At 39.3% G+C, this 27,858-nt stretch overlaps 2 protein-coding genes across 7 annotated transcripts; one reads left to right on the forward strand and one right to left on the reverse strand.

Annotated features, from left to right (window-relative positions):
- eif6 (eukaryotic translation initiation factor 6) lies at nucleotides 1-3,315 on the forward strand. Of its 6 annotated transcripts, none has more exons than XR_013786915.1 (8): nucleotides 37-148; nucleotides 917-1,057; nucleotides 1,204-1,289; nucleotides 1,601-1,776; nucleotides 1,922-2,098; nucleotides 2,197-2,378; nucleotides 2,518-2,782; nucleotides 2,949-3,315. XR_013786915.1 is itself a non-coding variant. In XM_079460440.1 (7 exons), exons 2-7 carry the CDS (start codon nucleotides 951-953, stop codon nucleotides 2,525-2,527), a joined length of 738 nt encoding a protein of 245 aa, XP_079316566.1. In that variant the 5' UTR covers nucleotides 1-148; nucleotides 917-950; the 3' UTR covers nucleotides 2,528-3,125. The 6 variants fall into 6 exon arrangements, 3 of the variants coding, with proteins under 3 accessions (XP_079316566.1, XP_079316567.1, XP_079316568.1); XR_013786916.1 differs by having other exon boundaries at nucleotides 136-197; nucleotides 2,949-3,115; XR_013786917.1 differs by having other exon boundaries at nucleotides 137-329; nucleotides 2,949-3,175.
- Nucleotides 3,120-27,758, reverse strand: esyt1b (extended synaptotagmin-like protein 1b). Its single transcript, XM_079460439.1, has 52 exons — nucleotides 27,033-27,758; nucleotides 26,197-26,238; nucleotides 22,763-22,897; nucleotides 22,431-22,504; nucleotides 22,227-22,299; nucleotides 22,055-22,144; nucleotides 21,906-21,961; nucleotides 21,677-21,797; nucleotides 20,478-20,654; nucleotides 20,169-20,251; nucleotides 19,410-19,458; nucleotides 19,239-19,328; nucleotides 18,380-18,475; nucleotides 17,586-17,657; nucleotides 17,407-17,493; nucleotides 17,161-17,310; nucleotides 16,962-17,069; nucleotides 16,011-16,187; nucleotides 15,836-15,921; nucleotides 15,705-15,753; nucleotides 15,506-15,595; nucleotides 15,320-15,415; nucleotides 14,392-14,463; nucleotides 14,200-14,286; nucleotides 13,807-13,953; nucleotides 13,186-13,289; nucleotides 12,948-13,104; nucleotides 12,672-12,848; nucleotides 12,505-12,587; nucleotides 12,366-12,414; nucleotides 12,185-12,274; nucleotides 11,987-12,082; nucleotides 11,836-11,907; nucleotides 11,666-11,752; nucleotides 11,006-11,152; nucleotides 9,859-10,022; nucleotides 9,630-9,765; nucleotides 9,187-9,308; nucleotides 8,920-9,025; nucleotides 8,634-8,810; nucleotides 7,924-8,006; nucleotides 7,702-7,750; nucleotides 7,473-7,562; nucleotides 7,296-7,391; nucleotides 7,140-7,211; nucleotides 6,963-7,049; nucleotides 6,719-6,865; nucleotides 6,425-6,564; nucleotides 5,093-5,224; nucleotides 4,394-4,502; nucleotides 4,235-4,284; nucleotides 3,120-4,104 (listed from the first exon to the last, which is right to left on the reverse strand). Exons 1-52 carry the CDS (start codon nucleotides 27,393-27,395, stop codon nucleotides 4,080-4,082), a joined length of 5,517 nt encoding a protein of 1,838 aa, XP_079316565.1. The 5' UTR covers nucleotides 27,396-27,758; the 3' UTR covers nucleotides 3,120-4,079.
- Nucleotides 27,759-27,858: the final 100 nt, after the last annotated feature.

Raw genomic sequence — 27,858 nt, forward strand, 5'->3', positions numbered from 1 at the left:
AGCCCTTAAAAACAAAAGCAACAGCACCGTTTCCCATGACCTACGTCGGCTTACGTACACGTGCTGTCACGTGTCGACGTCAGCGCGTCCAGGAAGGGAAGTGAACACGTGGGTCTGGTTTCTTCGTTTTACAAGAGAGTGAAAATCGGTAAATATGAGGTTACACGCAAGTGCATACGCATGTGATGTTAAAATAAGTATATTTAAAGTTTATTCTATTGAGTTTCTTGTAGTTGGATACCTTTAACTACAACATGTGTGATGGTAAAGCCCGGGGAAGGAAAAATAACTTCAGATAGCCGACTGCTAACTTTCACTGCTACGTAACAGTTACGTTTCCAGTGTCTTATTTAAACGTTATTTACAGCATTTCAAAGCATCATGCTTTGCTCTGTTTTATTGTTTATATGTTTTGTAGGTTGGATGTATGTAAAAGTAATAACGGTCATTTAATATGTAACCCAATTAGATATGTGTAACGTTCCTCTCTCCCATGTGAAAAAAATGCTATAGTGTTCTGTGGTGTTACCTATGGTAACTGAAAAACTGTTGTAAATAACGTAGTATGCTATGGTATTTACTATGTAAAGGTTCAAACACTGTATTATGTAGGAATTTTACTGCTAGTATTTTCTCACGTGGGCTGATATAACGTTAGCATAGCGAGCATACAAGTTCCTTATTTTTGAGGATGATATCGTTTCTTTGTGTGCTTTGGAAGTACATAATGTACCAAAATACTGTAAAGCAGCAGATACAAAGTGTCTTTTTATAATGTAACGTAAGTGTGCAAGCAGATCAGACTTTCTACATGGATAAGTTTGTTTTAATACCCCAAGACTTTAAATTAAATAAGAAAATGCTGTATTATTGGATTTCTGCTATGCATCTAACTAAGAATGTTGTTTCCCTACAGGTTTGGTATCTTATATCGGTTCATTGGCAGAATCATGGCGGTCCGTGCATCCTTTGAAAAGAACAATGAAATCGGATGTTTTGCTAAGCTCACAAACACATACTGCTTGGTTGCCATTGGTGGCTCTGAAAACTTCTACAGGTGAGTAAGGAGAAAAATGACAATCTGTAGTCACCTTATGTACAATATTCAAACATGCCAATATATTACATTGTCTAACTCTAGTGTCCGAGCAGGATAACATAAACCTCATGTGATTTATTTGCTTTTCTTTATTTGTCTATCAGTGTCTTTGAAGGCGAGTTATCAGAAACAATCCCTGTAGTTCATGCATCTATAGCAGGATGTCGTATTATCGGCAGAATGTGTGTAGGTATGTGTCTTGGTGTAATACATGTATCTTTTATGTTTAACTGTTTTGTATAATAAATATATTAAAGTTATATTAAATATATATTCAATAGTGTATTCTTGCGATATAAATTCTCTACAGTGTTCCCAAAGTGCAGGTATTAGAATATTCAGAATGCTTGCTATTATATAAAGGATTATTAAGGTAGCAGATTTACTTATTGAAATAAATAAAATGAGACGCATGTGGCATATTAGATTTAGCTGTGCCCTCCTGCGCATAATAGATGTTGAGTGTGTATTCAGGCTGTTTAAGGTCACTTCATCTTGCAGGAAATCGTCATGGTCTTTTGGTGCCCAACAACACAACAGATCAGGAATTACAGCACATTCGAAACAGCTTGCCAGATACACTCCGGATTCAAAGGGTAGAAGAGCGGCTCTCCGCGCTGGGGAACGTCATCGCTTGTAACGACTATGTCGCTCTGGTTCATCCTGATCTTGACAGAGTAAGAATAGGTCCTGATGTCAAATCTGCACTGTTCACCAAAGAATTCTCATACGAACCTAGCGGCTTTGAATTATTTCTCAGATTTGATCCATTAAGTGATGAAGTATTTAAAGTTTTGTATTGATATGCATTATTGTGTACAGGAAACAGAAGAAATTTTGGCCGACACTTTGAAAGTGGAAGTTTTCCGACAGACGATTGCGGAGCAGGTGCTTGTGGGTAGTTACTGCACCTTTAGTAACCAGGGAGGACTTGTCCACCCTAAAGCCTCCATAGAAGATCAAGATGAACTTTCTTCGCTTCTGCAAGTGCCTCTAGTGGTGAATAACTTCTCTTTTGAATATACCTTGGTAAAATAAAGCCAACTTTACAGAAACACAGACTTTGATTATAATCGTGTGTTATCATCTCTATCCAGGCCGGAACGGTGAATCGCGGAAGCGAGGTGATCGCTGGTGGTATGGTGGTGAATGACTGGTGTGCGTTCTGCGGATTGGACACCACTAGCACTGAGCTGTCTGTCATTGAAAGCGTTTTTAGACTGAGCGAGACACAACCCAGCGCCATAGCAACCACTATGAGAGATTCACTTATTGACAGGTATGTGAATATAGACCTCGAAAAAAAAGAAATAAATTGGCTGAATATTTTTCAAAACATGCTGACAGGATTAACGTCAGAACAAAGTCTTGGTTGTCAAAGGCAGGTAAAATAAATTCATGTTTTCCTTTTTTTACAGCCTCACATAAATCAAATGGTTTCGAATATGTGTCAGAGGATGTCTGCAGAGGACCTGTTCATCAACATTAGGTTGTTTGAAGCCTGAATATTTCTTCTTTGAGGAAGAATCGCACTCTTCATACCATGAGAAATGTCGTCATTATAATATTCATGTTTAAAATGGTTGTCACACTGTCTTTTGTAAAAGGCGAAGACAAAACCCTGTGTGTGTTTGCCTGATTTTAATTTAAAAAAAATCATCTTCAGACACCAAATAACAGCACATGCCCTTTAAAGGGATAGTTCACCCAAAATGAAAATCCTGTCATCATTTACTCACCCTCAAGTTCTTCCAAATCTTTATAAATGTATTTGTTCCTATCTTACTTTGTGTTTAGAAATGTATACAGGTTTCGAACAACCTGAGGGAGACAGAATTTTTGGGTGAACTATCCCTTTAAGTGGTTAGTGAAGATTAATTTTACTTTTTCATAATGCAGTGCACCATCTATAAAGCTGTGCATGGTCAATACAGTGAAGGCAGTGTTAATAATGCAACATATTCTCATGAATTATGACCATACGTTTTCAATATCAATAAAAAGCTTTTGACAACATGATGGGATCTGCCATAAATTTTATTGAGCATTGTCGATATATGTGATTGTGAATCCAGCAATGTGATGTATGAACTTACATAGTGCAGGAAAACATTTTTATTTTTTTATTCTTTGGTGTAACATTTAAAGCGTGTTTGTGTGTAATATAAAACTTTTGATTTGCAACATGCACACAAAGTAAAGTGGACGGAGTAATGTAACAGATTGAACACAATAAGAACTCATTCAAAACTAACATGTCAACAAATACAAGTGAGAAAAAAATGTATACTGATATATTTAAACATCTGTAAAAGGATGGTTATGCCAACAAAAGAAATAGGAAAAAATTATGTTGACTAATAAATGAAGCTTTATACATTTTGACAATCTTGTTCCCATTCAGTATAGTCTAATCTTAAGAAATGTTTTGGGCATCACAGTGATTTACAGAAGCGACACATCAATGTGTAAACAGCAGCTATTAGCCCAAATGCAAGACTTTTGAGTTGGAGATACACAAGGGTGACCAATAAGGCAACATGATGATTTAAAATACATAAACGTTCTTACAGGTCTTTACAGAAATTTCTTTAAAGTATTTTCTAAACCATAATCCTTTATAAATCCACACGATTCTCAAATTTGTCATGGTATCCTCTTTCAATAATAAAAATATTTATTCACGTTCAAAAATTATCCTGCATGAAACCCATTTTAAAACAAACACACTTTCCCATCTAAAATAAAAAAATGCAAGTTTGTCCCGCAACCTGCACAGGAAGGCCAGAACCCTCCGCACAGCACTCACTTCTGTAGATACAAAAAATAAACATTCCATCCTTCATCATAAACCTGATTTGTCAATAACACTCAAAAGGCAAAGAACTGCTCATTCCATTACTGATATGATAATAAAAGGTGGCTAAGCATCGGCAGAGATATGACCCGCAGAGGTCAAAGGTGAAGGCATCCAGTCGAGTTAATTGTCCTCCTTTAGATCAAACCTGACAGAAAAAGTGGGTGAGGCATTTCTTTAAGGTAAACGTATACCAGCATAGAATGAATCATACATCCATTGAGGAATAGTTGCTTCTGTAAATAACAGTGTTTGTGTATTTTAGTAACAACACTTACCACTCAGTGACTCCAGACTGCAAGTCAATATGCCCCAGGTCTATTTGTACCTGGAAGAATAAACAAAACAACCGACCGTCGTTAATGTTTTATTATGAACTAAGAAACAAAGTTTTAGTCAAACTTGTTTTTAAGCAACGAAACTGAAGCAAGACTGACCTGGCCAATCACGTCTTTGTCTCGATTCATAAAAGATGATGATGCGTTTTTCACGCAAACGCTGAGCTCTCGCTGCCTGACTTCTTCCATGCTCAAATCAAACTCGAACCTGGTGAAGCAAATTTTACTGTATTATGTGACGCATACACACTGATGAAACATTTATGGCCAAGAAAAACATATTACGGTGGTACATGTCAAAAATACCATTCTACAAAGGTAATGTTTTATATGTTTTGTTAGTACGTCATGTACCAATAACAGTTTAAGTCAGTGGTTCTCAAACTGGGGGCCCCAAGATGGATCCAGGGGGCCACAGACTTTGTGCCATTACATGAAATAGATTTATTTATTATAAAATGTATGCAAGCAAGCATCAGAAAAATAAGACCACTAACCAAAAGTGTAGATGTTCCAGCATTGCAAAACAGAGTTTTTTCACTAGTTCTAAGGTTAAGATTATACGTTTTTATTTGGGGGGGCCACAAACCGATGCGATGCCTTTTTAAAGATTTATTTTTGGCAGTAGGAGAGTCAGGGCAGAAAGAGAAGTGGGTGAGAGAGGGGGTGGGATTGGGAAGGACCACGAGCCAGGACTCGAACTCAGGTTGCCCTGAGCGCAACAGCGCCATATGTCGGAGCACTAACCACAAGGCCATCGGCCCCGAAAACACACAATAAATCTTTCCACACACACACCTTTCATTGTATTCTGGATTGAGGTTTTTTTTCTTTACACTAGTTTTTTTCTTCGTGGCCTTGCTCTTATCTGGCAACAGAATGAGTGATACGTAGGTGTCCAATCCGTCTTTAGATGATGTAACCAGACCCCTAAACACACAAGAGCACAAAAGCATTCAACTCATATAGTCAGTCAGCTGATAAATGAAACACTGACCTATTAAAAAAACACTCCTGCTTGAATACAACTTGATTATCACAGAAAACAATCCTGAGCCGTCCCTTGGTTTAAAAAAAAGCAGGAAAATGCATTTACGCTAATTCACTTACAGTGAAAGTCTACTGTGAGGGGGGGTTAAAAGCAGAAATATGACGCTTGCGTTTTTTTCGTAGATGCACTTACGTGAAGTCCTACGAATAGTTATGTGATGTCTTGTGATGTTAGCCTCACGTAGATTCCCGGCACGAATTAACGGATTGGATGTGGCAACATTGCATTGAACATAGATGTGAAAAGTCTGCCATGAGTTACTCACCCTCAAGTTCAAACCTTGTATACATTTCTTTGTCTGGTTGAACACAAAGAAAGATGTTTGGAAGAATCTTAGCTACTAAGATTTCTACGGCACTATTGACTACTTTTATTGTATTTAATTTTTTGATCTGTTGAAGAATTTTGGAAAACAAACAGTTCGGGGTCACCTTTGGCCACCATAAGAAATTGTTCCTACTATGGCAGCTAATGGTGTCCCAGAACTCTATCTAGCTTACATTTTTCCAAACATCTTTCTTTGTGTTCTACAGAACAAGGATATTTATACAGGTTTGGATAAACTTGAGGTTGAGTAAACGATGACAGAAATTTCATTTATGGGTGAACTATCTATCCATTTCAGAAACAGTAAGATAGTTGTATACCGCTGCTGTCCTTGTATCTCTATATTTTGTGTTTTTTTTTAAAGCCATAAATCATTATTATTAGTCCCCATTTATGTTCGTCACTGGGTTTTGCAAATATCTATTATCTAAAATATCTAAAAGTGAAAAGTGCTTTTCAACTTTGACGACGCAGTATTTAATCATTTAAAAAGTACAGTGTTTTTTTTCTATGCCACGAAAAGTAGCTAATTTGGACATCCAAGGTTTCCGAAGGACAACAACGATATTTCACAATTTTCATTCACTGTACTGTACTGTATGAGTGAGTGCATAGTTCGGATTTTCGGGTGAGCTGTCCCTTTAAGTTGTCTTGAACCAAGACTATTTCAAATAACACAAAATAAACAATAAATAATAATGTAAGTAATAGAACTGTACAGCACATCATGAGCTGTTTATGAAAAACCAGACCTGCATGCATGAATAATCACAGCAAGCTTCTTTTGGAAGGAGATCGAAACTTTGACGTGTCCAGTGGTGGCTGCCTGCTTGTTACTCAGCACCGGACCTGAGCCCATCGCCACCAAGGCGGCCATTTTCGAATCCAAGATCTAGAAGAAAAAGTTCACTATAATAAAAAGTTAAAATATATGATATATTTAAAGTAAACTTATAGAATATAAGTTCTCTCCATGTTTTTAAGCAGTTCAAATGTTTCGCTGTGTCTAAAGAGATTTGTTCAAGAAAAACTGTCGATGTGCGAACCTTCAGTTGCGCCCTGACCAGAATCTGACTCTTAGGTAAAGCTCCATCCAGATTCAGCCATTGGTCCATTAGCAGCTCTGGTTTTGTAAGCAACTCTTTGATTGGTAGAACCAAAGATCCCATGGGTTGGTCCCAGGCACTTGAAAGCTGTTCAGTATCATAAACAAATGAAACAGCTTCTTATTGTTCAGGCACTTATTGCAAAACGGTTCACATTTCATTTTTGGACAAACAAAATTCTTACCTTGATGATAAGCATGTCCTGTTTGGGGTCATGAACCAGAAATTCGAATGTTTCATTCCAGTGAGGAGAGGCTGAACGTTCACACACCTTTCATGTAGAGCAGATGCCAAAAAGAGGTTAGAAACTTGTAATTCAACAATCCTGCATTACGAATGTTAAAGCAAAAGAGTCGCCTGCCTTGGATTTATAGGATGTTCCTCCAAGAACAAGTTCAGCTGCTGCTTTAGGTTCTTTTCCACTTTTCTTCAGCTGGACACACACATGCAATTCCCATTTATTTAATTTTAGAATAACCAAATAAATAAATGTATACATAACGTGTGTGTTTCTCACCGGCAGTTCATGTGCTCTTTCTAAAAGAATAAACAGGAGTCCTGCTGATGGAAGGGTTTTATTCTGGTAGCTCTGAACACTTTGCATCTGCAGTACCTGATAAGGACAAACTCTTTTAATGTCAAGACAAAGCCGAAATGAAACACAAATACGAGTGCGTTTTGATGTCAAACTCACTTGTTCCAGTTTATCACGTTGTGTTACGGTGGGCAGCCATTCAGTGACGAGGTGGACCCGACCGTGTTGTATATCATTCAGAGTAAACCACTAAAATTCAATTAGATTCATTAAGACACTGCAATCACATACATTTACATTTATGCATTTGGTACGACCTTTGACCCATGACCTTTGTATTGCTGATGTAATGCTCTACACATTGAGCTACAGGAACAATAAGACTTACTTCATCGTTGTACTGGGACCTGATGATGTCACCAAGTTTCAGCTTGAATCTGGGTAAAGATGAAGTCAATGTAAAATTTACTTTTTGTTGACTACAGAATCTAAGAGCACTATATATACGCATGATCCAGATCATATTGTCATATCGTCATGACGTCGACAGCAAGGACATTTTCTTTAGAGATTTTGTTTATTTTGAGATTTTTCTTGTGGTTGTACTAACCTTCCCAGGAAATCATCAGAGTCGACATCTTTATCAAAGACCTCAAACTTCACTTCTAGATTATGATCTGGACTCAGAATCATCTAGTGAACAAAGACACAGATATATAAAGTAATTTTATATCACTATATATTATATTACAAGTAAGCTACAGTGTCTTTTAAAGGGATAGTTCACCCACAAATTAAAAAAATATCATAATTTACTCACCCTCAGGTTGTTACAAACCTGTATAAATGTCTTTGTTCTGCTGAACACAAAGGAAGATATTTGTTGGAATGTCAGATAACAAACAGATCTCATCTCCCATTTACTGCCATAGTAGGGCAAATAAACACTATGGAAGTCAATGGGGGATGAGATCTGTTCGGTTACTGACATTCATCCTTTATATCTTCAATTTATAAAGGTTTGAGGATGAGTAAATGATGACAGAATTTTAATTATTTGGGTGAACTACCCCTTTAAGTAAAAAAACATACAGTACATGCAAGTTGTGTAAAAAAGTGAAAATCTTGTTTAAGATTTGTTAAAGAAGAGTGATACACATGAGGAAAATAAAGGAAATGAGATAATAATTCATGCATGGAAGACTGTTTCCGACTAAGTAAAGAAATCTTCGTGCTTCATACTAAAATGATCACATTCTGATTTTATGACAACATAAGAGTCTCTGTTGCCATCAGCAATACTTGAATTTTCATCCTTACCTCATACATCTCATTCCAGGTGGGGTTGAGGTTCTCCTTGATCACGTGACTTTTGAAGGTCGCATCTCTGATATGGATCTTGACATAGGGGTCGCTCTTCCCCTTCACCATTCCACCCATCAGACTATCCTTGGCAACCAAATTCTGAGCTTCCAAAAGATGGACACGCAGCACCCCCTATTGGAGAGATGTGAAACAACACTAGCTGTTAAGAAACCTGCGTGAAGCAATAAGTGTACAGAAAAATCCTCAAAGGTCAGAAAAATAGTCAAACAAGCAGTCTAACCCTGGTGCCAAAACTGGGGTCATGGCTTGTCTTCTGGGGTCGTACGTCTGTTGAACTAGTGACCTTAGACTCCTCTACAGAACTTGGGGAAGCCTTTTTAATAGACCTGGTTAACATGAACAAACGCACAGAGGCACATATTAATCAGGGTTTATGTAACTATAGCCCATAATTGATATCTTTTATAATATAAGTTTGAATCAAGTTGTTGATGAATAATGATAAACTGGGAATGCATCAAGCCATGTGATACAGTTTATAACGCACGGTTTATCTGATTCTCGTTGCTCTATATAGGCTGCTGTTTCTGATCCAGATGTTTTGAGCGGTCCCGTAACATGACCAGATTCAACAACAGCAGAAGTGGAATCAGGGACTTTGCTAAGATCCTGTGAATGCAAACAAAATCCTTTTTAAGTTAAAAAAAAAAAGCAAACACAAAAACATCCCTCCAAAAAACAAACCATCTCTGAACTAACATTTTTAAAACAAAAACAAAACAACTCCATTAAAAACAACTACACAAAACAAAAAAGAAACTCAAAATAACCGAAAACAAAAAACATGAAAACAACAAAAAGCCCAAAATAACAAAAATAAAACAACCAAGTACAAATTAAAAGTCTTAAAACAAACCCAAAACAAAAAACCCAAACAATCAACAAAAGCAAAACATACAAAAGTAAACACATAAATATATATATATAAACCTCAGTGTTTGGTTTTGTTTTAGGTGCAGAGGGCGTCACGTGATGATCATCTATGACTTGGGTGGTTTTCTGTTTCTGATGTTCCTCAGGAAGTGCCGCAGACACTGGTAAAGTGAAGGCTGCTAGTTCACTGAGCCTGTTGGTCATCAACACACAATCTTGTTCAGGTCTCAAAACAATTTTCTAAAATGAATATAGAATAAAACAACTAGATTCATAATAATCGTACCCTTTCTTTGGCTGGGTCTTCTTCTCAGACGGCTTACTGACTGAAGTCTGTGTTTGTCCAGCAATGACTGGCTCTTTATTCTCATGGTCTCCACCCACAGAATGATCTTCATCAGTAACAGACGTCTTCAGGTGTACACTTGGATCCAGCTTTGAGTCCAAAATCTGATACAAATATCAACAAAAGTCAGAGTTCTTAGCTAGTAATTTGCTCCAATTGCTCCATTAAAGGTTAAAAAAGTAAAGTGTCATTTTTTGGAGGAACAATTGACACAACTGCAGTACAATACATTTACATTACATTTACCAGACGCTTTTATCCAAAGCGATTTACAGATGAGGAAACATTGGAAGCAATTATAACAACATAGGCAACAAAATACATAAGTGCATCAAACTAGTCCATTAAAGCCTAGCACAGTATAAAAAGCTAAGAATAGTGAGGTTAGTACGTTTTTTTATTTATTTTTAATTATTTTTTTATTATAAAGAAGGAAGGGGAAGAGAATTAGGAAAAATCAATTAGCGACGTGTTGACGGAAGAGATGCGTTTTTAGGCGTTTTTTAAAGATGGCAACCGAGTCTGCTGATCTTGTAGCAGCTGGTAGATCATTCCACCAATGTGGAACAGATCCAGTGAAGGTATGGGAGAGTGACTTTTTTCCTTTTTGGGATGGTACCACTAGTCGTTGTTCCTTTGCAGACCGCAGTGATCTGGCAGGAACATAGATCTGCATTAGCGAGTGGAGATACGATGGTGCAGATCCGGTGTTGGTCTTGTAGGCCAGGAGCATAGCTTTGAACAATATACATAACTATGTCTTCAGAGGTGTATAAAGAACTTATATAATGAAGGGTCATGTTTTAATAACCATAGAATGAGCTATCTCTATCCTAATATATACACCGCGGGTTCCCTTGCGTGGAATTCGCCATTTTGTTTCTACAGTAGCCCTTAACGGACAAACTGCTCTACAGAGCGCATTTCATAAATGTCATCTCCTTCGGCAAAGAAGCGAAAAAAAATCTTAGTCCTGTTTCAGCCACTGTAGCGCTGGAGTGAACCGTTGGTTGCAATTCGCAACCTCACTACTAGATGTCGCTTAATTTCATTCACCGTACCTTGAAAATCAATAAAAATGTTTCACCTTAAGTTGGGCCCTCAGAAGAACCTCACTGTCAGGATCTGCTCCGTCCAAACTCAGCCATTGGTCCAACAGAAGATCTGGTTTTGAAAGCAGCTCTCTGATTGGTAAAACCAAAGAACCCAAAGGCTGCTCCCAAGCGCTGGAAAACTAATAGTGAGCCATAAGACGGTCATTGTTAGTTATACATTTTTAAGCACTTGTTTATTTTAAATGCAATGTGAACTTCACAAAAACTAACATTCAAACAGTTTAAGGTCTCTTGACTGAAAGTAAAATTAATCTCTTAACCTTCAATCCAAGGACAGATGCTTTAATGGATGAAAATAGTTTTTCTATACAATAAAATTGTTCAGACAAATTATTCAACAAACTAAAAACAAAAAATGTTGACTGAACAATGAAGAAGAGGCTAATGAGAGACCACACTACATAGAATCTCTTTAATCTCTTATTCTGCAAATATTACGCAAAAGGTGACAGCACTGAAGATGTTAAATCTGAAAGTTTTGACTTATTTTCTTATTTTTTCACAACATAATTAATCATTCCCATATGCCGATTTGTGTTTTTCCATAGTTTTCCAGTTTTTTATCATTCAAATGTGGAAAATCCTTTATGTGGAGAAAACAGCTTTGTAAATAAACATCTAATGTATTTTACCTTTATAATAAGAATCTCTTCCTTGGGGTCAATAACCGGGAAGTAAAATGCTTCACTCCACACAGGAGAGACGGAGCGCTCACAGACCTTCAAAGACCAGACCAGAATCCTTTATTAGGATCAGAAGTGAACACAAATTGTTGATCTCTCTGAAAAGCACCAAATCTCACCTGGGTTTTATGAGAAATATCACGTAGAACCAGCTCTGCGGCTGCCCTGGGCTCCTTCCTGCTCTTTTTCAGCTACACACGAAAATCCATATGAAAATGACATTAGGAAATAATTTGTGATAGAATATCATCCTGTGTTTGTGGGATGTACCGGCAGGGCGTGTGCTCTCTCCATGAGGATGTAAAGCAGCGCTGCTGTTGGGACAGATTTGTTCTGGTATGAATGCGCTGACTGTGACTGCAGAGCCTAGACCGAGAGAGAATAGAACATTAAAATACTAAAGCGGAAGTAAATTAAATAGAAAATGTAGAGTAAAAGTAAATAAATAAACCTATTGTTATTTTGTACCTTTTGCAGTCTCTCAGGTTGGGTTACTGTGGGAAGCCACTCCAGAATCAAATGAACACGGCCGTGTTTGACATCACTCAAAGTAAACCACTGCAAGATAAAAAAAAAATTATGACATCAAAAATGTCCACAAATGAACAATTTAAACACCAAATATTTACACCGAACTTCAAATGCTCACCTGGTCCATCAACTGAGATCGGATTATTTCCTGTAAATTTATCTTCACCCTAAAAGACGTTCAGTCACGAGTCAATGAAATGACTAAATGCAAATGTCAACGAAAAACACTGATGTTTCTTTGGGTTTGTTCCACATACCTCCCTAAAAAGTCATCCTTATCCATGTCCTTATCAAACACCTCCACAAGAACGTCCGAGGTCGAATCTGAGGTCAAAACCAGCTGGGAAACACATTTAAAACAGCGTGTTAGTGTAAATACGTTAACAGGAGTGCACAACTAAACTACGGCATTTGAGGACCTTACCTCATACATCTCGTTCCAGATAGGGTCAAGTTTTTCTTTAATCACGTTACTCTTAAAGGCCGCGTTTCCAATCTGGATCTTGACATAGGGATCGCTTTTTCCCTTCACCATTCCGCCCATCATGTTGTCCTTGGCAACCAGATTTTCAGCCTCAAGCAGATGGAGGCGGAGCATTCCCTGCACAAAATCAAACAAGATGTGTTATTCACCATACCACAATAGTAAATAATAACAGAGTTTTATCATTGGTTAAGCAACTCTTTCAAATTTTCTCACCTCTAGACCGAAACTGGGGTCAGGGCTGGTGTGCGAGGGTCGGAGGTCATCTGAACTGGATACCTCTGGGAGGTCTGTGACCTCCGTGACCTTGTCTTCTTCTGGGACAGACACTTGGGTGGTGACAGGGGGTTCTGGGACCTCTTTCACATTAGACCTGAAACATAACGCAGATACACGCAGTCACAACACTGACGGGTGCTGGATTTAATGTGACGGTTGCGGGTGAATCTCTCACTTTTGCACTAACTCCTCCTGTTTTCTTTTTATGCTGGAGGTTTCTGGACGTTTGGACTGTTCATTCTGGTCCACAAAACTCTCCGTCACATTCGGGCAAAGAATCTACGTGAAAAGCAGCAGGTATTCAGTGCAAAACGTAACAAATGGTTTGATTATCCAAAAATAAAAATAGTGACAATATTTTGAAAATGGTGTTATCTTTTGCATAAATGATGATATGAATATTGAAGTAATGGATGTTTTGATCAAAATAAAACTTCTAGATTCATATTTTGATGTTCCTTCTACGTAACACTTCATGTTTAATATTTAAAAAACATAATTCAGTTTACGATTGAGAAAAGTTAATGACAAAAAAGTAAATCTTAATAGTAAGTAATATATTGTCACTGTTAGACAAAATCCTAATATCTCCATATTTCGCTATTTTTATTTATTAATTGATAAACCACTACTATGTTGTGGGTTTTGCAAAAATGACACAAATGACACACATTAAAAAAACAGCATGTCAACTTTGACAACACATTGTTCAATAAAACATTTTTTGGAGTAAGTTTCCGCACAACAGCAACTCTATAAATAGATAAATTGATGAAATGTAAATGTATGTTTTCACCTTGAGTTCAGCTCTGAGAAGAATCTGACTATCGGGTGAAGCTCCTTCCAGATTCAGCCACTGGTTGAGAATCAGATCCGGTTCTGACAGCAGCTCTTTGATCGGAATCGTCACAGATCCCAGAGAGAAATCCCAACAGTGGGATAGCTGGAGATAAAAGTGAGGTCAGACATCGGAGAGACAGATTGAGATGTTTTCAGCGGTGGAGAGGAGCAGACGGTTCCACCGGGAAATCAAACTTTACAATTATTGATTATTTAAAAACTTTTGGAACATAATGTGATCCAGGAAATCAAATTACAGTCTGATATGTTGCGAGTAAATCATTTAGTAGCTGGAACTAATAATACTAAAAATACTACAGATATATATCGGAAACCACACTGATCTCACCTTCACAACAAGGTCTTCTTTCAGTGGGTTTCGAACCAGGAAGTGAAATGCCTCGTCCCACTGGGGAGAGCTGGATCGATCGCTGACCTGTATCACACAACATCAGATAGAAGAAAGAGAACATTTAATAAACAGTTTCCATTAATCTTATTTGATTCCCAATATCTGCATCACAGTAAAATGGCGTTTTACCGTGGTTCTGTGAGATGATCCTCCTAAGATCAGCTCAGCTCCAACCTTCGGTTCCTTTCCGCTCTTCTTTAACTAAACAAATAAAAAAATACAGGCGTGGAAAAAATTTTGAGAACATTTCAAAATAAATGTTTATTATAATTCTGATTTTCTAAACAATCTTAACTAAATTTTATTAAAATACAAATATTGTTTCTATTTTTTATTTATTTGCCGGAAATGAAAACTGGAGAAACAGGTCAAAATGACAGAAAAGATGCTCTGTATTTTGTACAAGTATTGAAAAAGTTCAAAACATTTTATTTTAAATAATAACCTGGATTTATGGCCACAATACATCTCAAATTTGGAAATTTTCCATTGTTGTATATATTTAACAGGGTTAAAAGTTTAGAAGTGTTTTGAAGTTTTTGCCTCTAGCAACTTTGCATTTGCAAACACAGAATTTCAGTTTCCTTTACTTTACATGGGGTTAAAGTCAAATGACTTGCAACTGACAATGCTAACAAAACAAACCTGGCAGCTCAAATTATAAATCATTATTTTAAGCGAAATGGTGTAAATTGGGTTAAGGTATAGAGAGAGTTTTCAATATGTAGTTTTTATATCTAGTGGCTGAATAACTGTTTTTGTTCAGTTTTACAAGTTACAGATTGAAGCCTTACGTAACAATTACATTATATTAAATGAAATATGTGTGACGGTCTATTAAGATATTGAATGCAATCCCGGAGAGAAAATGTATTACTCATGCTTCACTAAGAAAAATCATACAAACAATGTGAGATACAATAGTAGTAAAGAGCTATAAAATGACTCTGGACTACAGTTTGAAGGAATCTTTTATTAACATCTAAAAAGCAGCAGATCTCATTTGCTATAAAAGAGAAATGACTGATTTATAAAGGAAATTTGTGATATTACTCACAGGAAGCTCGTGGGCGCGCTCCACATACACAAACAGGAGAGCTGCAGTTGGCACGGCCTTATTCGCAAACGTGCTCTTGGACTGGTGCTGCAACACCTGAGGTTAAAACCACACAGATTAACCGCTACCTTCAAGTCATTTTCACCCCATGGAGTAAAAGAGGAAGTATGAGATGTTTCGGCACACCTGCTGAAGTTTCTCTGGTTGTGTTACAGTAGGCAGCCATTCCAGAGCCAGATGAACACGACCATGCTTGACGTCGTTCAGAGTAAACCACTGGCACAGAATTCATATCAACATTGTAATGCCACTTGCCTTCCATCTAGTATTTATAATGGGTTCAATTTATGTTTGTTCTTTTTAATATAATAATGCACTAACTCACCTCATTGATGTACTGAGAGTTGATAATTTCACTCAGGTTGATCTTGAGCCTACAAGAAGAAGCAGTACATCTAAATAATGCAAATCGACGCTGAGAGCTCTTACTGGATTTACTGATAGCTGCTTTAATACCTGCCCATAAAATCATCTTTCATGTCCATGTCCTTATCAAAAACCTCTAAAGAAAACTCTTGACCGGGAAGCTCCGTCAAAACCACCTTTAAGAGAGAATGTAGTTTCATGATACAAATACTTGTTCACAAAGGTGGATTATTGGCAAAAATCAATAATCTTATAGCGTTCCTACCTCAAACATCTCATTCCAGGTGGGGTTGAGATTTTCTTTGATGACTTGACTTTTAAAGGTTTCACCTCCAATCTGGACTTTGACATAGGGGTCGCTCTTCCCCTTCACCATTCCGCCCATCATGTTGTCCTTGGGAACCAGATTTTGACCCTCGACAAGGTGAATACGCAGCACTCCCTACAGGAGAAAATATTTAAGGGAAAAATGCTTGATTTATTCAATTTAAATGTTTCCGGAGCCAAGGTAAAAACTAAATATTACTTGAAAAACATAAATTAACTTTTAAACTAGAACAAAACAAGAAATGTTGCATTAGAAACAACCAGAAATAAGTTTAAATAGAGTCACTAATTATTAAATAAATATAAAATAATTATAAAAGATGCTATAAAATAAAACTGAAACTAAAATAAATCCATCAATATCAAAATGAACAAACAAGCAATAAAATGACAAAAGCACACAACAAATAAGCTAAAATTAAGATTTAGCATTAACATTTAGAATTAAATAAATAAATGTAAATCAAATTAGTTAATATTAAGTCTAATAAAAGTAAAGCTAATTTGAAATATGAATAAAACTACAATAAAACTGAAAACAAACTCCATTAACACCCAATTCTTGTCGTCCAATCATTTCTCTTTATTTTATGGTTAGTGTTATGTTTAGGATTAGGGCTATGATTGGTTTACAGGAATGTTGTTTTAAGACCAGGGTTACGGCAGTGTCGTCCTACTCGTGTAAACCCTGCTGGATGGTAAATTCAGCCATTGCTGTGAAAAGGTGTCATTCTCCACTGATTCAGGCCAGCTAACATCGTATCTAGTCTTTTTCCGAAGTGATGCTACTAAATCAGGATGCCTTCCGTTATACAAATAAGAGCAAATGTCTTCTCCAGTGTTGTATTGGATATCGGAGCGCACTGTCCAATGAAGCAGATCTGCTCACCTCAGTGGCGAAGCTAGAATGTGGCGTGGCCTTCTGAGGACGTGATTCAGAAAGTTGGTGACTGGAGAGGTGAGAGACATTAACAGCTTCTTCATCCACCCACAGCACCTATGAGAGATGACATCAACACCTTGACATCAACATTTCTTATCCGAAGGTGGGTGTAATCCCCTTATGTAACACCCATCAGACGCATTACCCTGAGCACTGATTTAATGTGGATTCGGCTGTCAGGACCGGCATTCTCCAGACTGAACCACTCATCTAGAGTCAGGTCGGGACACGTGAGATGACGTGAAACAGGAACCGACAGGTTTCCTAAAGTTTGGACGCGATCGTTATCCTTCACCTGAGGGGAGAAGAGAGAGTGTTTTTCGGTTTAGGGGGTGTGATCTAAACCAGCACCATTGTGTTTCACCTTTAGAGGCAGAAGATGTAGGTTTACCTGGATTTTAATGTCCGGTTGGCTCGGATCCCGGATGAAGAATGTGAAAGCATCTTCCCATTGGGGATTTACAGTGTTCCAGCAGATCTAAAGAGAGACAGCGGAAGGGAGGTGATACAGAACAAGGGTTTAAATGGAAAGGTCTCTCATGTGGCATGAATGCTATGTATGTGTCATACCCGACTATCACGAGTAACGTCTTGCACTGAAAGTTGCACAATCGGATTGGGATCCTTATTGCCTTTCTTCATCTGTAAACATAGCAATGAGTAAACGTGTGATGAAGAACGATCATCAACATCAGCACATGCATGTTCAAGGTCTGTTTGCTAACGTAAAACAACACAAAAACGCAAGCATGCTTTTGTCTGGTTTCCGCTGGACACTCATTGCGCGTGTGTGTTTGTGTTAACACTTGGCTTTTGTTCTTGCATGACTAGTCAAATGCTCTGGAAATGGTACGAGTGTTGTATCTTGATTATATGACCATGAGGTGAATAAGTGAAGATGAAGCTAATGTTACATTTAATAGTTTCTGCAGTCTGTCTTCTCTTTACTTTGGTGCAGAGAAGCGTGACAGCCAGTCTGCTGCCAAACATGAAAGGAAACTAGTCTACAGGCTGTGGGTAACCAAAAGAACGCACGCACGCACGCACACACACACACACACACACACACACACACACACACACACACACACACACACACACACACACTACTATCTATTGTTTTAACTTACTTGATCCGGTAACACTACATTTATACATTTTCTAAAAAAATATATATAAAAAATTGATCATTTGTATAATAAAAATATGATTTTCTAACAGAGGGGTTCCTGGGAAGGTTTTCTCATTTGTAGTTAACTGCAGAGAATGGTATGTACGGCATGTCCCTAAACTATAGTCAAGTAAACACACACACACATTGAACAAAGAGTGCAGCAGGAAGAGGATGTGAGACTATAACTCACAGGAAGTGCTTCAGCTTTGTCCAGATACACAGTCAAGATGGCTGCTGATGGGGGGTTTGCTGTTTTACTCAGCACACATTCATTTCTCTTTATGACCTGAGAGCGAGAAAGCGAGAGAGAGAGAGAGAGAGAGAGAGAGAGAGAGAGAGAGAGGAAAAATTGAGGTGTATCCTGTGTGTGCCGGTTGTTGTGGCACTCATATGTGTGCCATATTTTTTTTCATGCAAATGTTTTTTTCTGAGCTGCAAAAACGCTTTCTTTTGTACGGTAGCTCACAGTTGACGTTTACTGGGATTGGGTGGGGAGACTCGCCACACTGTTTGCATGTGTGGAAAACGGAGAGGCAGACCCGGCACACCCTTTCACAGCAAAGTGTTTTTTATGTCTTACTTTGTGTGCAAATAATGAACGTACATTTTTTTACATACAACATATTTTGGCCATATTTAACAATGTCTGAATGCCACTGCATTAGATAACAAAGAATCCAACTAAGTGGTTTTGAAATAATTTTTCTTATTCGTCCCGATTTAATTTTTGCTGGTTATGTGAAGTCTGATAACCTAGAAAAGTAACCACAGGATAACCAGAATACATTTACGCATGTCCCACTAACATCCGACAACAGAATACTTTTTGACTTAATTCTAAGCAGTGCTTTCTATTCAATGTAATTTACATTCATGCATTTGGCAGATTGAACCTACGATCTTTGCGTTGCCAATGCGCTGCCATCTGGGCATGCAATGACATTTAAACATGTGTCTATCTTTGATCCCCTTTTTGATCAGTTTCTGTGGGACTCTCTACATTAAGTGTGTGAATAGTTTTTGTGATCGCCAGTGTGTGTATGTGTGACCTCATCCAATCTGTCTGTGTTAGATTCCAGCGTCAGCCACACCAGTTTGAGGTGAACCCGTCCTGTCTGAGTGTACTTCAAGGTGAACCACTAATGAGGGGACACAAGGCAATAATTACCATCCAGAGTTTATGAAAACAGTCCTTTTGATTCTAAATAAAAAAAACTCACCTCATCAACAATGTTGGACTTCTTCACAAGCCCCAAGTCTAGCTTTGTACTGAACACACGTCAAATAGAGATGGAGAGAGATCGAAAAAGATGAACGCAAAGGTGAGAAAAGACAGAGGTGAGCAAGAAATAAAGCACACATTTCCAGTTACGATGTCACACTTTTTAAAACTGGTTTAAGAGTGAGGTCAGACACAAAACAATATTAAATGGTCCAATGTATGAAATTTAGCAGCATCTAGTGGTGGCGTTGCAGATTGCAACCAACGGCTCACTTTTCCCCTCCCTTTTAAAGCACCACAGTGGCTGACACAGAACTAAGATGTCGTCACGGTTTCACTTCTTTGCGAAAGAAGATCATGTATTTACGTAACGCTCTCTGTAGAGCAGTTTGTCTGTTTAGGGATTCATTATGTAAAGTCTTTATACATCTCTGAAGACATAGTTATGTATATTATATTGCATTTCTGTCAATAGATCGTCCAAAAACTGCCTTTAAAAAGGTTATATCATAAGTATCTTATTTTCATAACTAAAAAAAACGCAACTTTAAGCACCTAAAATCTCACTGAGCGATGAATCTAATAACTTCATTTTAAACAGAGACAGAGAGAGGGTGGAAAACTGTGGTGTGGAACAAGTTTTACTATAAGCAGGTAGGTAGGCTAACATTGTACGTAGAAAAATACAATTTAAGACATGACCCCTTTAAAGGAATAAATGAGAAATGAGAAGATAAACAGATAAACATGATGGTACCTGCCCAGAAAATCATCATGATCAGTGTCTTTGTCATACACCTCCACCTCAAGCTCTTGACCTGGAACCTCATGAACGATAACCTGACACACACGCATGCAATACCAAACACGCTATAATAACAGGACGGACAGTAATGATCACATGTGATGTTTCACAAAACGGTGAACGAAGGACAGATCACAAACAAGATTTTTCTAATGTGTACATAAACTTGAGCCTGGTCCGACTAATGTTTGTTCTAGTAACAACACCACAAACAGTGTTACAGTATATAAATCCGTTCAGGTGCGCTTCTGCTCTGCTTACCTCATACATTTCATCCCATTTGGGATTTAGTGTGTTGTCCTGATGCTGGGATTTGAAAGTCTGAGGACCCACTCTGAGCAGGGCGTAAGGGTCAGACATGCCCGCAATCACACCCTTCACATAGTTATCCTTAGAGGCCAGAGACTCAGCCTCCAGCAGGTGAATACGAACAACACCCTTAAAGAAAAATATTCATAGTGATTATAGTTTTGCTTTTATAACTATTATTTTGCACTAGATTCTTATACTTTTCAGGTTAATTGTAGTTCAATATTTTTTGTTTATTTTTATATTTCAATTTTAATTTAAAGTTAAATAAGCAAGTACCTCAGAGTTGACGTATTTTTCTAGGCCACCCCGCAAGTAAGTGCCATGCTGGTTCCCTCGACCGAAAGCCTATGCATTTTCCCATTCACTTTTGGAAGATCGCAAAAAATAAGCTCTGTGATTTTAAGCCTTTTGTCTATCAAGATAATCTTTACAAATGAACACGATATTTGTTACATTTGAAGCCGAAATACAATCAGCAGAAGTAAAAAGCAAACACAATGCTATAAACAGACTACACTTAAGATCGCTCGATAGCAACGTCACCACCACCAAGCTTCTGACAACTCTTTCAAACTATATTAAAGATGCGTTCCCTGGTAAGTGATTACTCCTTGAATGAATTCGCATCTTCGTTTAAAGAGCTTTGTGCCCATGTTGCATTATTTGCGTGCTTTATATGCGCGATGACGTCTAACGTCCCCTTCAAAGGAAGTGGTCCCTGCTAGCAACCGCCATTTTTGAGACACAATAAGGTTTTAAAATAACATGAGGTTTTGCTAACCGCAGACCTTATTTCAGGCGATTTACAAAAACCAGTTGAAAAAACACGTAGACTTTGGGGCGATGGAACTGGAAGTCCTAAAATGCTAACTCGCTTACGGGGTTTGCATACAAAAATATGTCATCTCCGAGGTTGTCAATAGTTCTTGTTAATCATTTTAGTGCTTCGACTTTAACTTCTTTTAGCTTATTGCTGAGGCGACATTTCCAAATGAAGAATTTACTGCATTTGCAAAAACAGATAATTATGTTTTTTTAAATGTTCAGAAATCATGTTTTTATTGTGTTATCACGTTTTTGTTGTGTCTTATTATGCTATTGTTTTTTTTATTACTTAATCAAAATGTGTGTGTGTGTGTGTGTGTTACCCTGGGCAGAGGGCAGCGCAACTGGGCCACAGGTAGGTCCGACACTAAAGGAACTGTGAGGCGATTGGGCAACACCAAACATGAGGCAATCGCGTCCATGATCATAGTGTCTGACATCACACTGATACAGAGAAAGGGTTAAAAAATGGAGGCAGAGCTAAAAACATACAGTAAAGTGTATTCCTCTTTCATAGATAGTAATAAATTGTTTATCTCTAATGTAACTCACTTTAGCCCTGGAATGTCCAACAAGTTGGTCATACCCGTCCAATTAATGAAAAGTTTCTAACAAAAACAAGACAAAGACGAAATGAGAAGATGGCTTTGAACTGTTACAGAAACTTGTTATAGTTTTAACATATGTTTGGAGAAACATACAGGTCTTTGAATGAAGAACATGGTCACAGCACCCACGATTGGCACGTCACCAATCAGAGGCTCCAAAATGACACGCATCATCCCATTAAGCTGAGACAGAAATCAAGTTTAATTTCTTTAGTTCTTCAGTTTTACCGTTTCAACACACGAGGAGACACCTTCTGAAATGTACCTGTATTCCCTTCACACCTGCTTTGCAGAAATACCTCTTCACCTCAACATTTATCTCAGCGTCCCCCACATAACTGCAAAAGAGGTCAAAACGCTTCAGACACAAACACAATACAGACAACAAAAGGCTTTTCGTTCACTCCTTGAGTCCACAGCAGACAATGGACTCATTATCAGTCATGGTGTCAATGGATTTCAGTGTTACCTGATGTAAACATCGAGCAGGATTTGACCTTTTTCGTTTTCCGTATGAGCCTTCACTCCAACCACCTTCATAGGCTACGAAATGTTAAAGAGATAAATATTTATAATTTAATAGAACTATTTCGAGCTTTTTTAAAATGACTTCAACATCATAATTTCAGTCTGGCCTTGAACTTGCCCAAACAAGAATGTTTACCATCAGAGGAATGTTTAACAGAAGTCATGATCTAACAAGCCACTGAGCATTGAGATGTGATAGAAACGCTTTACTGGAATACTGGGATGTTTTTATTGTATAAATACGGGCATTTGGTAACAGAAGCTATATATGACCTTGTCCCCAAAGTCAATCTTGGTAAAGTTGAGGGTCTGTAGATGGGTGCTGGACCCGCGGATGGAGGGAGCAATGGTTTCTGTCAGCAACTTCTCCAAATACTGCCCAATAAAAGGCCAAGCCTGCTGAATAACCTTGAGAGTAAGAGAGCGAGAGAGAGAGAGAGAGAGAGAGAGAGAGAGAGAGAGAGAGAGTCATAAGAGACCATTTAAGACTAACGCCCGTTTCCCACCGCATGCGTAAGCAGTGCACATGTTAACAGATGAGAGCATTCTAACCACACGCGTAAGCAGCACGTGCTCACATAACAATAACAATATTTAAAATAATATAATAAATATAAAATAAATGCAAGTAATTATAAGCAAGCTAATTATTCATTTTTTCTGGAAGCAAGGTATGACACAACATACCCGCACTTATACTTAATCTGCAATCCTGTAACCCATTCTGGTATATGTTTTACGTTATTATAACTTTAATTAAGAATTGCATTATTATTGTAACGGTCACCAGCTGGAATGCCCTTGAGAACCACCAGAGGGCACTCCACATCAAACTTATCATTCACTCACAAACTACATTTCCCATAACTCACTACATACTCATCAGCACTGATTGCACACACACCTGCATATCATTTACATACACATATATATATCACTTCCACACACCATTCTTTGCGAAGTCTTTTTTGTTTACACTGCATTTCTGAGCATTTTTCCTGGTTCCCTGGTTCCCTGGTTCCCTGGTTCCCTGGTTCCCTGGTTCCCTGGTTCCCTGGTTCCCTGGTTCCCTGGTTCCCTGTCTTCTGGTTTTTGGATTTCGTGCCTTGTTCCCTGTTTACGCTTTTGCCTCTGGTCCCTGCCTGTTTTGTTCGTTTCTTTGTTTTGTTTGTTTCTTTGTTTGGACTGCCTGTCTGTGTATGACCCTTGCCTGTTATCTGGATTACGCCGTTGGAATGCCCTCTAAATAAAGCTGCTATTGGATCTCACATTTAAGTCTCGGAACAGTTCATGACAGAAGACTTCGCCACCCGAGATCCAGCAGCAAACCATACCATGGACCCTGTCATCCGTCTCTTCCGCCTCAGCCAAGGTAACCGCCCGATAGAGGAGTATGTTATGGAGTTTTGTGAGCTCTGCCATGAGGTAGACGAGAAGGAGGCGGTATTGAAGGACATGTTCCGCTATGGGCTTAAGGACATGGTGGAATACCTTATGCCTGACAACACTCCTCAATGGACTTTAAGTCAATATATTGACCTTGCCCTTCGGATAAGCGGCTCGCCCTTTACTGTGGGAGAGGCAGAGGACAGGGTTGAAACCCCAAATAAAGTTTTTGGGGGGGGTAACAGTGTCAAGCGCAGTTGGCAGCAGGGCCACTGCACGAGATGGCCGCCAGTCCAGCGCCACTGCACGAGATGGCCGCCAGCCCAGCTCCACTGCACGAGATGGCCGCCAGCCCAGCTCCACTGCACGAGATGGCCGCCAGCCCAGAAGCACCGCTGACCTTCCGGAGTCAGGTCACGTCACCGCTGACCTTCCGGAGTCAGGTCACGTCACCGCTGACCTTCCGGAGTCAGGTCACGTCACCGCTGACCTTCCGGAGTCAGGTCACGTCACCGCTGACCTTCCGGAGTCAGGTCACGTCACCGCTGACCTTCCGGAGTCACCCCGCGTCACCGCTGACCTTCCGGAGTCACCCCGCGTCACCACTGACCTTCCGGAGTCACCCCGCGTCACCGCTGACCTTCCGGAGTCACCCCGCGTCACCGCTGACCTTCCGGAGTCACCCCGCGTCCGAGTCGACCTTCCGGAGTCACCCCGCGTCCGAGTCGACCTTCCGGAGTCACCCCACGTCACGCCTGCCCAGCCAGAGACTGCTCCGCCCTGGCCGCTTGCACAGCCTGCTCCGCCCGGTCCGCTTCCGCTCCCCCGGTCCTGGCCCTACATCCCGCCCCCGGGTCCGCCTCCGCTCCTCCTCCCTCCTGGACAATTCTGGAATCTGCTCCTTAAAGGGGGGGCTATGTAACGGTCACCAGCTGGAATGCCCTTGAGATCCACCGGAGGGCACTCCACATCAAACTTATCATTCACTCACAAACTACATTTCCCATATCTCACTACCCGGACTCATCAGCACTGATTGCACACACACCTGTATATCATTTACATACACATATATATATATCACTTCCACACACCATTCTTTGCGAAGTCTTGTTTTGTTTACACTGCATTTCCCTGGTTCCCTGTCTTCTGGTTTTTGGATTTCATGCCTTGTTCCCCGTTTACGCTTTTGCCTCTGGTCCCTGCCTGTTTTGTTCATTTCTTTGTTTTGTTTGGACTGCCTGTCTGTGTATGACCCTTGCCTGTTATCTTGATTACGCCGTTGAATTGCCCTCTAAATAAAGCTGCTATTGGATCTCACATTTAAGTCTCGGAAGCAGTTCATGACAATTATGTTCATAACACTTTGTATTTGTAATAATGGCTATTCATCAAAAATGGTTATATAGTATCCATCTCAATTTTTAACAAGGGTTGCAAAATGGCATTTCAATAAAAAAATATATATGATAATAATAACATCAACACTAATATAATAAATATATATACAAATAAACATGAAATAAATGCCAATTATTGCATGAAGCAATAGGTATGACACAACATACCAGCACTTGTTCTTTTATAATAATGTTACAACCCCAAACTATTCTGCATCACTCTGTATATAGACAATGTTTATTTTTTAAAACCAGACACAATTCCGACCCATTTACGAAATAAACACAGAACAAAACTCCATAAAACAGTTCAGGGGGCTGTGTACACGCAGACCTGACCCCATTTAACACCCACGCCCATTCTCTGGCTCCTTCGCAGCTGTTTACAGTCTAACATTTGTGTTTGCTTTGTTACTATAGAGACTCTTTGTGGTTAAAGCCGATAACAGACGCTTAAGGGCCAGTTGCTGGAGCATTTTTCATACCATGAATCGCTCTTGCAAAACCCCGGATTTCAGAAATAGCATTGTGAGTCATGCACAGACACATGACATGCCACCCAGCCTCCTAAGTTTTGCCTCGGCTGGGATATCTTCCTCGTGAATCACTGATAAAGAATGTCAAGCCTAAATATTGTGGATTGTCATTTTATGATAGACTACAACATTATTACAGTCACTAGCACGGATCTGTCTGCAGAAAATGGGCAGAGCTTCATGACACAAGAACTTGCATTGCATGTAGTGTTTGGAGTATTTATTACATAGAAGACTTGAATCTGGCTTTTTATGTTAAGTGTGTCGGTGTCACATCTGTCTTGACATGAGGAAGGGCGTGGCAGTGTGGCATGGATGAGGGACGCATGGGATTGGGATGTTGCATATGACATTTGTAACAAAACTGAAAAGCTGACCGATTTACCTTGTTAAGCCATTCCACCTTCTCCACATCTGGGAAATTTACCTGAAATTAAAAAGAGAAAATAATACCAGACTTGTTATTCCATTTCAAATACACAAGACGTCAAGGGAGGATGTGGTTATGAACACAAGACAACATACAGCTCAGATAAACAGCACCTTAGTCTAGCGTTTCTATTTCTGTTCATTAAAATACTCTTCAACATACTGGGTATGATGATGATGATGGTGAGACATGACCAAATATAGAATTAAGTCGTTTCAATGGAAACGTCGACTGTGCGTGTGGGTAGAGATGAGTATTTTGGCCAAGAATGCGGTTTCCACTATGAGTACAACTGATACAGCGCCTCCAGCGTTTTCTTAAACACCGCATCACGTCGTTGGTAGCATTCAGAAGTCGGATTGAGTGCTTGAATCATTTGATTCAGTTCGATTCAATGAACAGGTCAAAAAGCCAAATGACTCACCAATTCTTTTGCGACGATGCTCGAAGTGTCCGTGCACAGCAGACACGTGTGTCATTTCAAGCATCGTGCATGTTTTAAAATGACTATTTACGAATGTTTGTGTTGCAATGTATTGTGTATTTTTAGTGCGCACGTCTTTGAAGTTGTCCGAATCGGTTCAATTGACTCATTAAAACGAACAATGCGTTGTAGGAGTCGACACTCGTTCAGTTTGTTTTGAAGCGATTTTAAATGTGTTTTACATGCCTAGAAGCTTGAATGTTGCACTCTGTATGCGAATACGATTAACTTTGAGGTTCTGCGTTTTTTAATAGTTTTATTATCAATAACAAAACACACTTTCGTGCCAGGCACGTCGCGTCCTTACCCAAGAAGGCAGGTCTCTTCTACTTCTAAATGATTTAGAGGATACGTGTTCCTTTTCATCGCTGAATAACTGTATAGCGGACCTCAGCCTCGCCTCCTTTGCCTCCCGGGTGTGTTTCCATCCTGCGTACACCATCATCCCGAACACCACTAAACTAGTGCTCACCCGATAGTAACCAGCCAGGTAGACGGGTAACAAAGCAGTGAGACATTTCCCAAAAGTCCACAAGATCGCTTTAGCGTCAAATAATTTAGTTGTAGCGACCTCCATTTCTCCAGGCTGACAGTCCTCCGTGTCCTGGTCCGGGTCGGTCTTTTTTTCCGAATCCGAGTCATTCTCGAGACTCGCGTAAACGCGCGACATAGTTGCGCTTTGATTCCGACGCAAAGGTGAGGATCCGATTACCAAGCGATTGTGCGCAGCGATTTGCAACTCAAATTCAACATCTGGTGCCGATACAAAGTCGCATTTCAGTCCGCGGTGAATCCGAACACGGACTGATGCGAAGGGCTGCGGGTGGATCGGATGAGTCCGATCACTGCGGATCGATAAGTCAACCCGACGGAAGGGTCTGGAAACGAAATGCACTACCTCAACGCTTTTAGCAGTTTGGCACGATGCAGCTGTTCCTTTTTGCAGACGGTGCTTCTGCCTTTAAAGCACGAGGTGTGGGCCCGTGCCGTTATTTGATCAGATCCACGCCCATAGAAAACGTCGCAGTTGTGTAAAACGGGATAAACTTGGCTGGGGAGCTGAAGCAGATGTTTTAATGCATACGGGTGGTTTTAGTCGTCCCTGTTCAATATATTCAAAATAAACTCAGAAT

This window comes from Barbatula barbatula (assembly GCF_947034865.1).
Source record: "Barbatula barbatula genome assembly, chromosome: 7".
Lineage (NCBI taxonomy): Eukaryota > Metazoa > Chordata > Actinopteri > Cypriniformes > Nemacheilidae > Barbatula > Barbatula barbatula.

Bases quoted from the DNA above. Each gene is read 5' to 3' on its own strand.
- esyt1b (XM_079460439.1), bottom strand. From the start codon at position 27,395: ATGTCGCGCGTTTACGCGAGTCTCGAGAATGACTCGGATTCGGAAAAA. The intron at 6,866-6,962 runs GTAAGAATTTTG...GATACTGAACAG, and splicing joins AGGACATGCTTATCATCAAG to CTTTCAAGTGCCTGGGACCA. The intron at 4,503-5,092 runs GTGTGTGTGTGG...TTGCTTCACCAG, and splicing joins AATCCAGAATACAATGAAAG to GTTCGAGTTTGATTTGAGCA.
- eif6 (XM_079460440.1), top strand. From the start codon at position 951: ATGGCGGTCCGTGCATCCTTTGAAAAGAACAATGAAATCGGATGTTTT. The intron at 1,290-1,600 runs GTATGTGTCTTG...TTCATCTTGCAG, and splicing joins TATCGGCAGAATGTGTGTAG to GAAATCGTCATGGTCTTTTG. The intron at 1,777-1,921 runs GTAAGAATAGGT...TATTGTGTACAG, and splicing joins TTCATCCTGATCTTGACAGA to GAAACAGAAGAAATTTTGGC.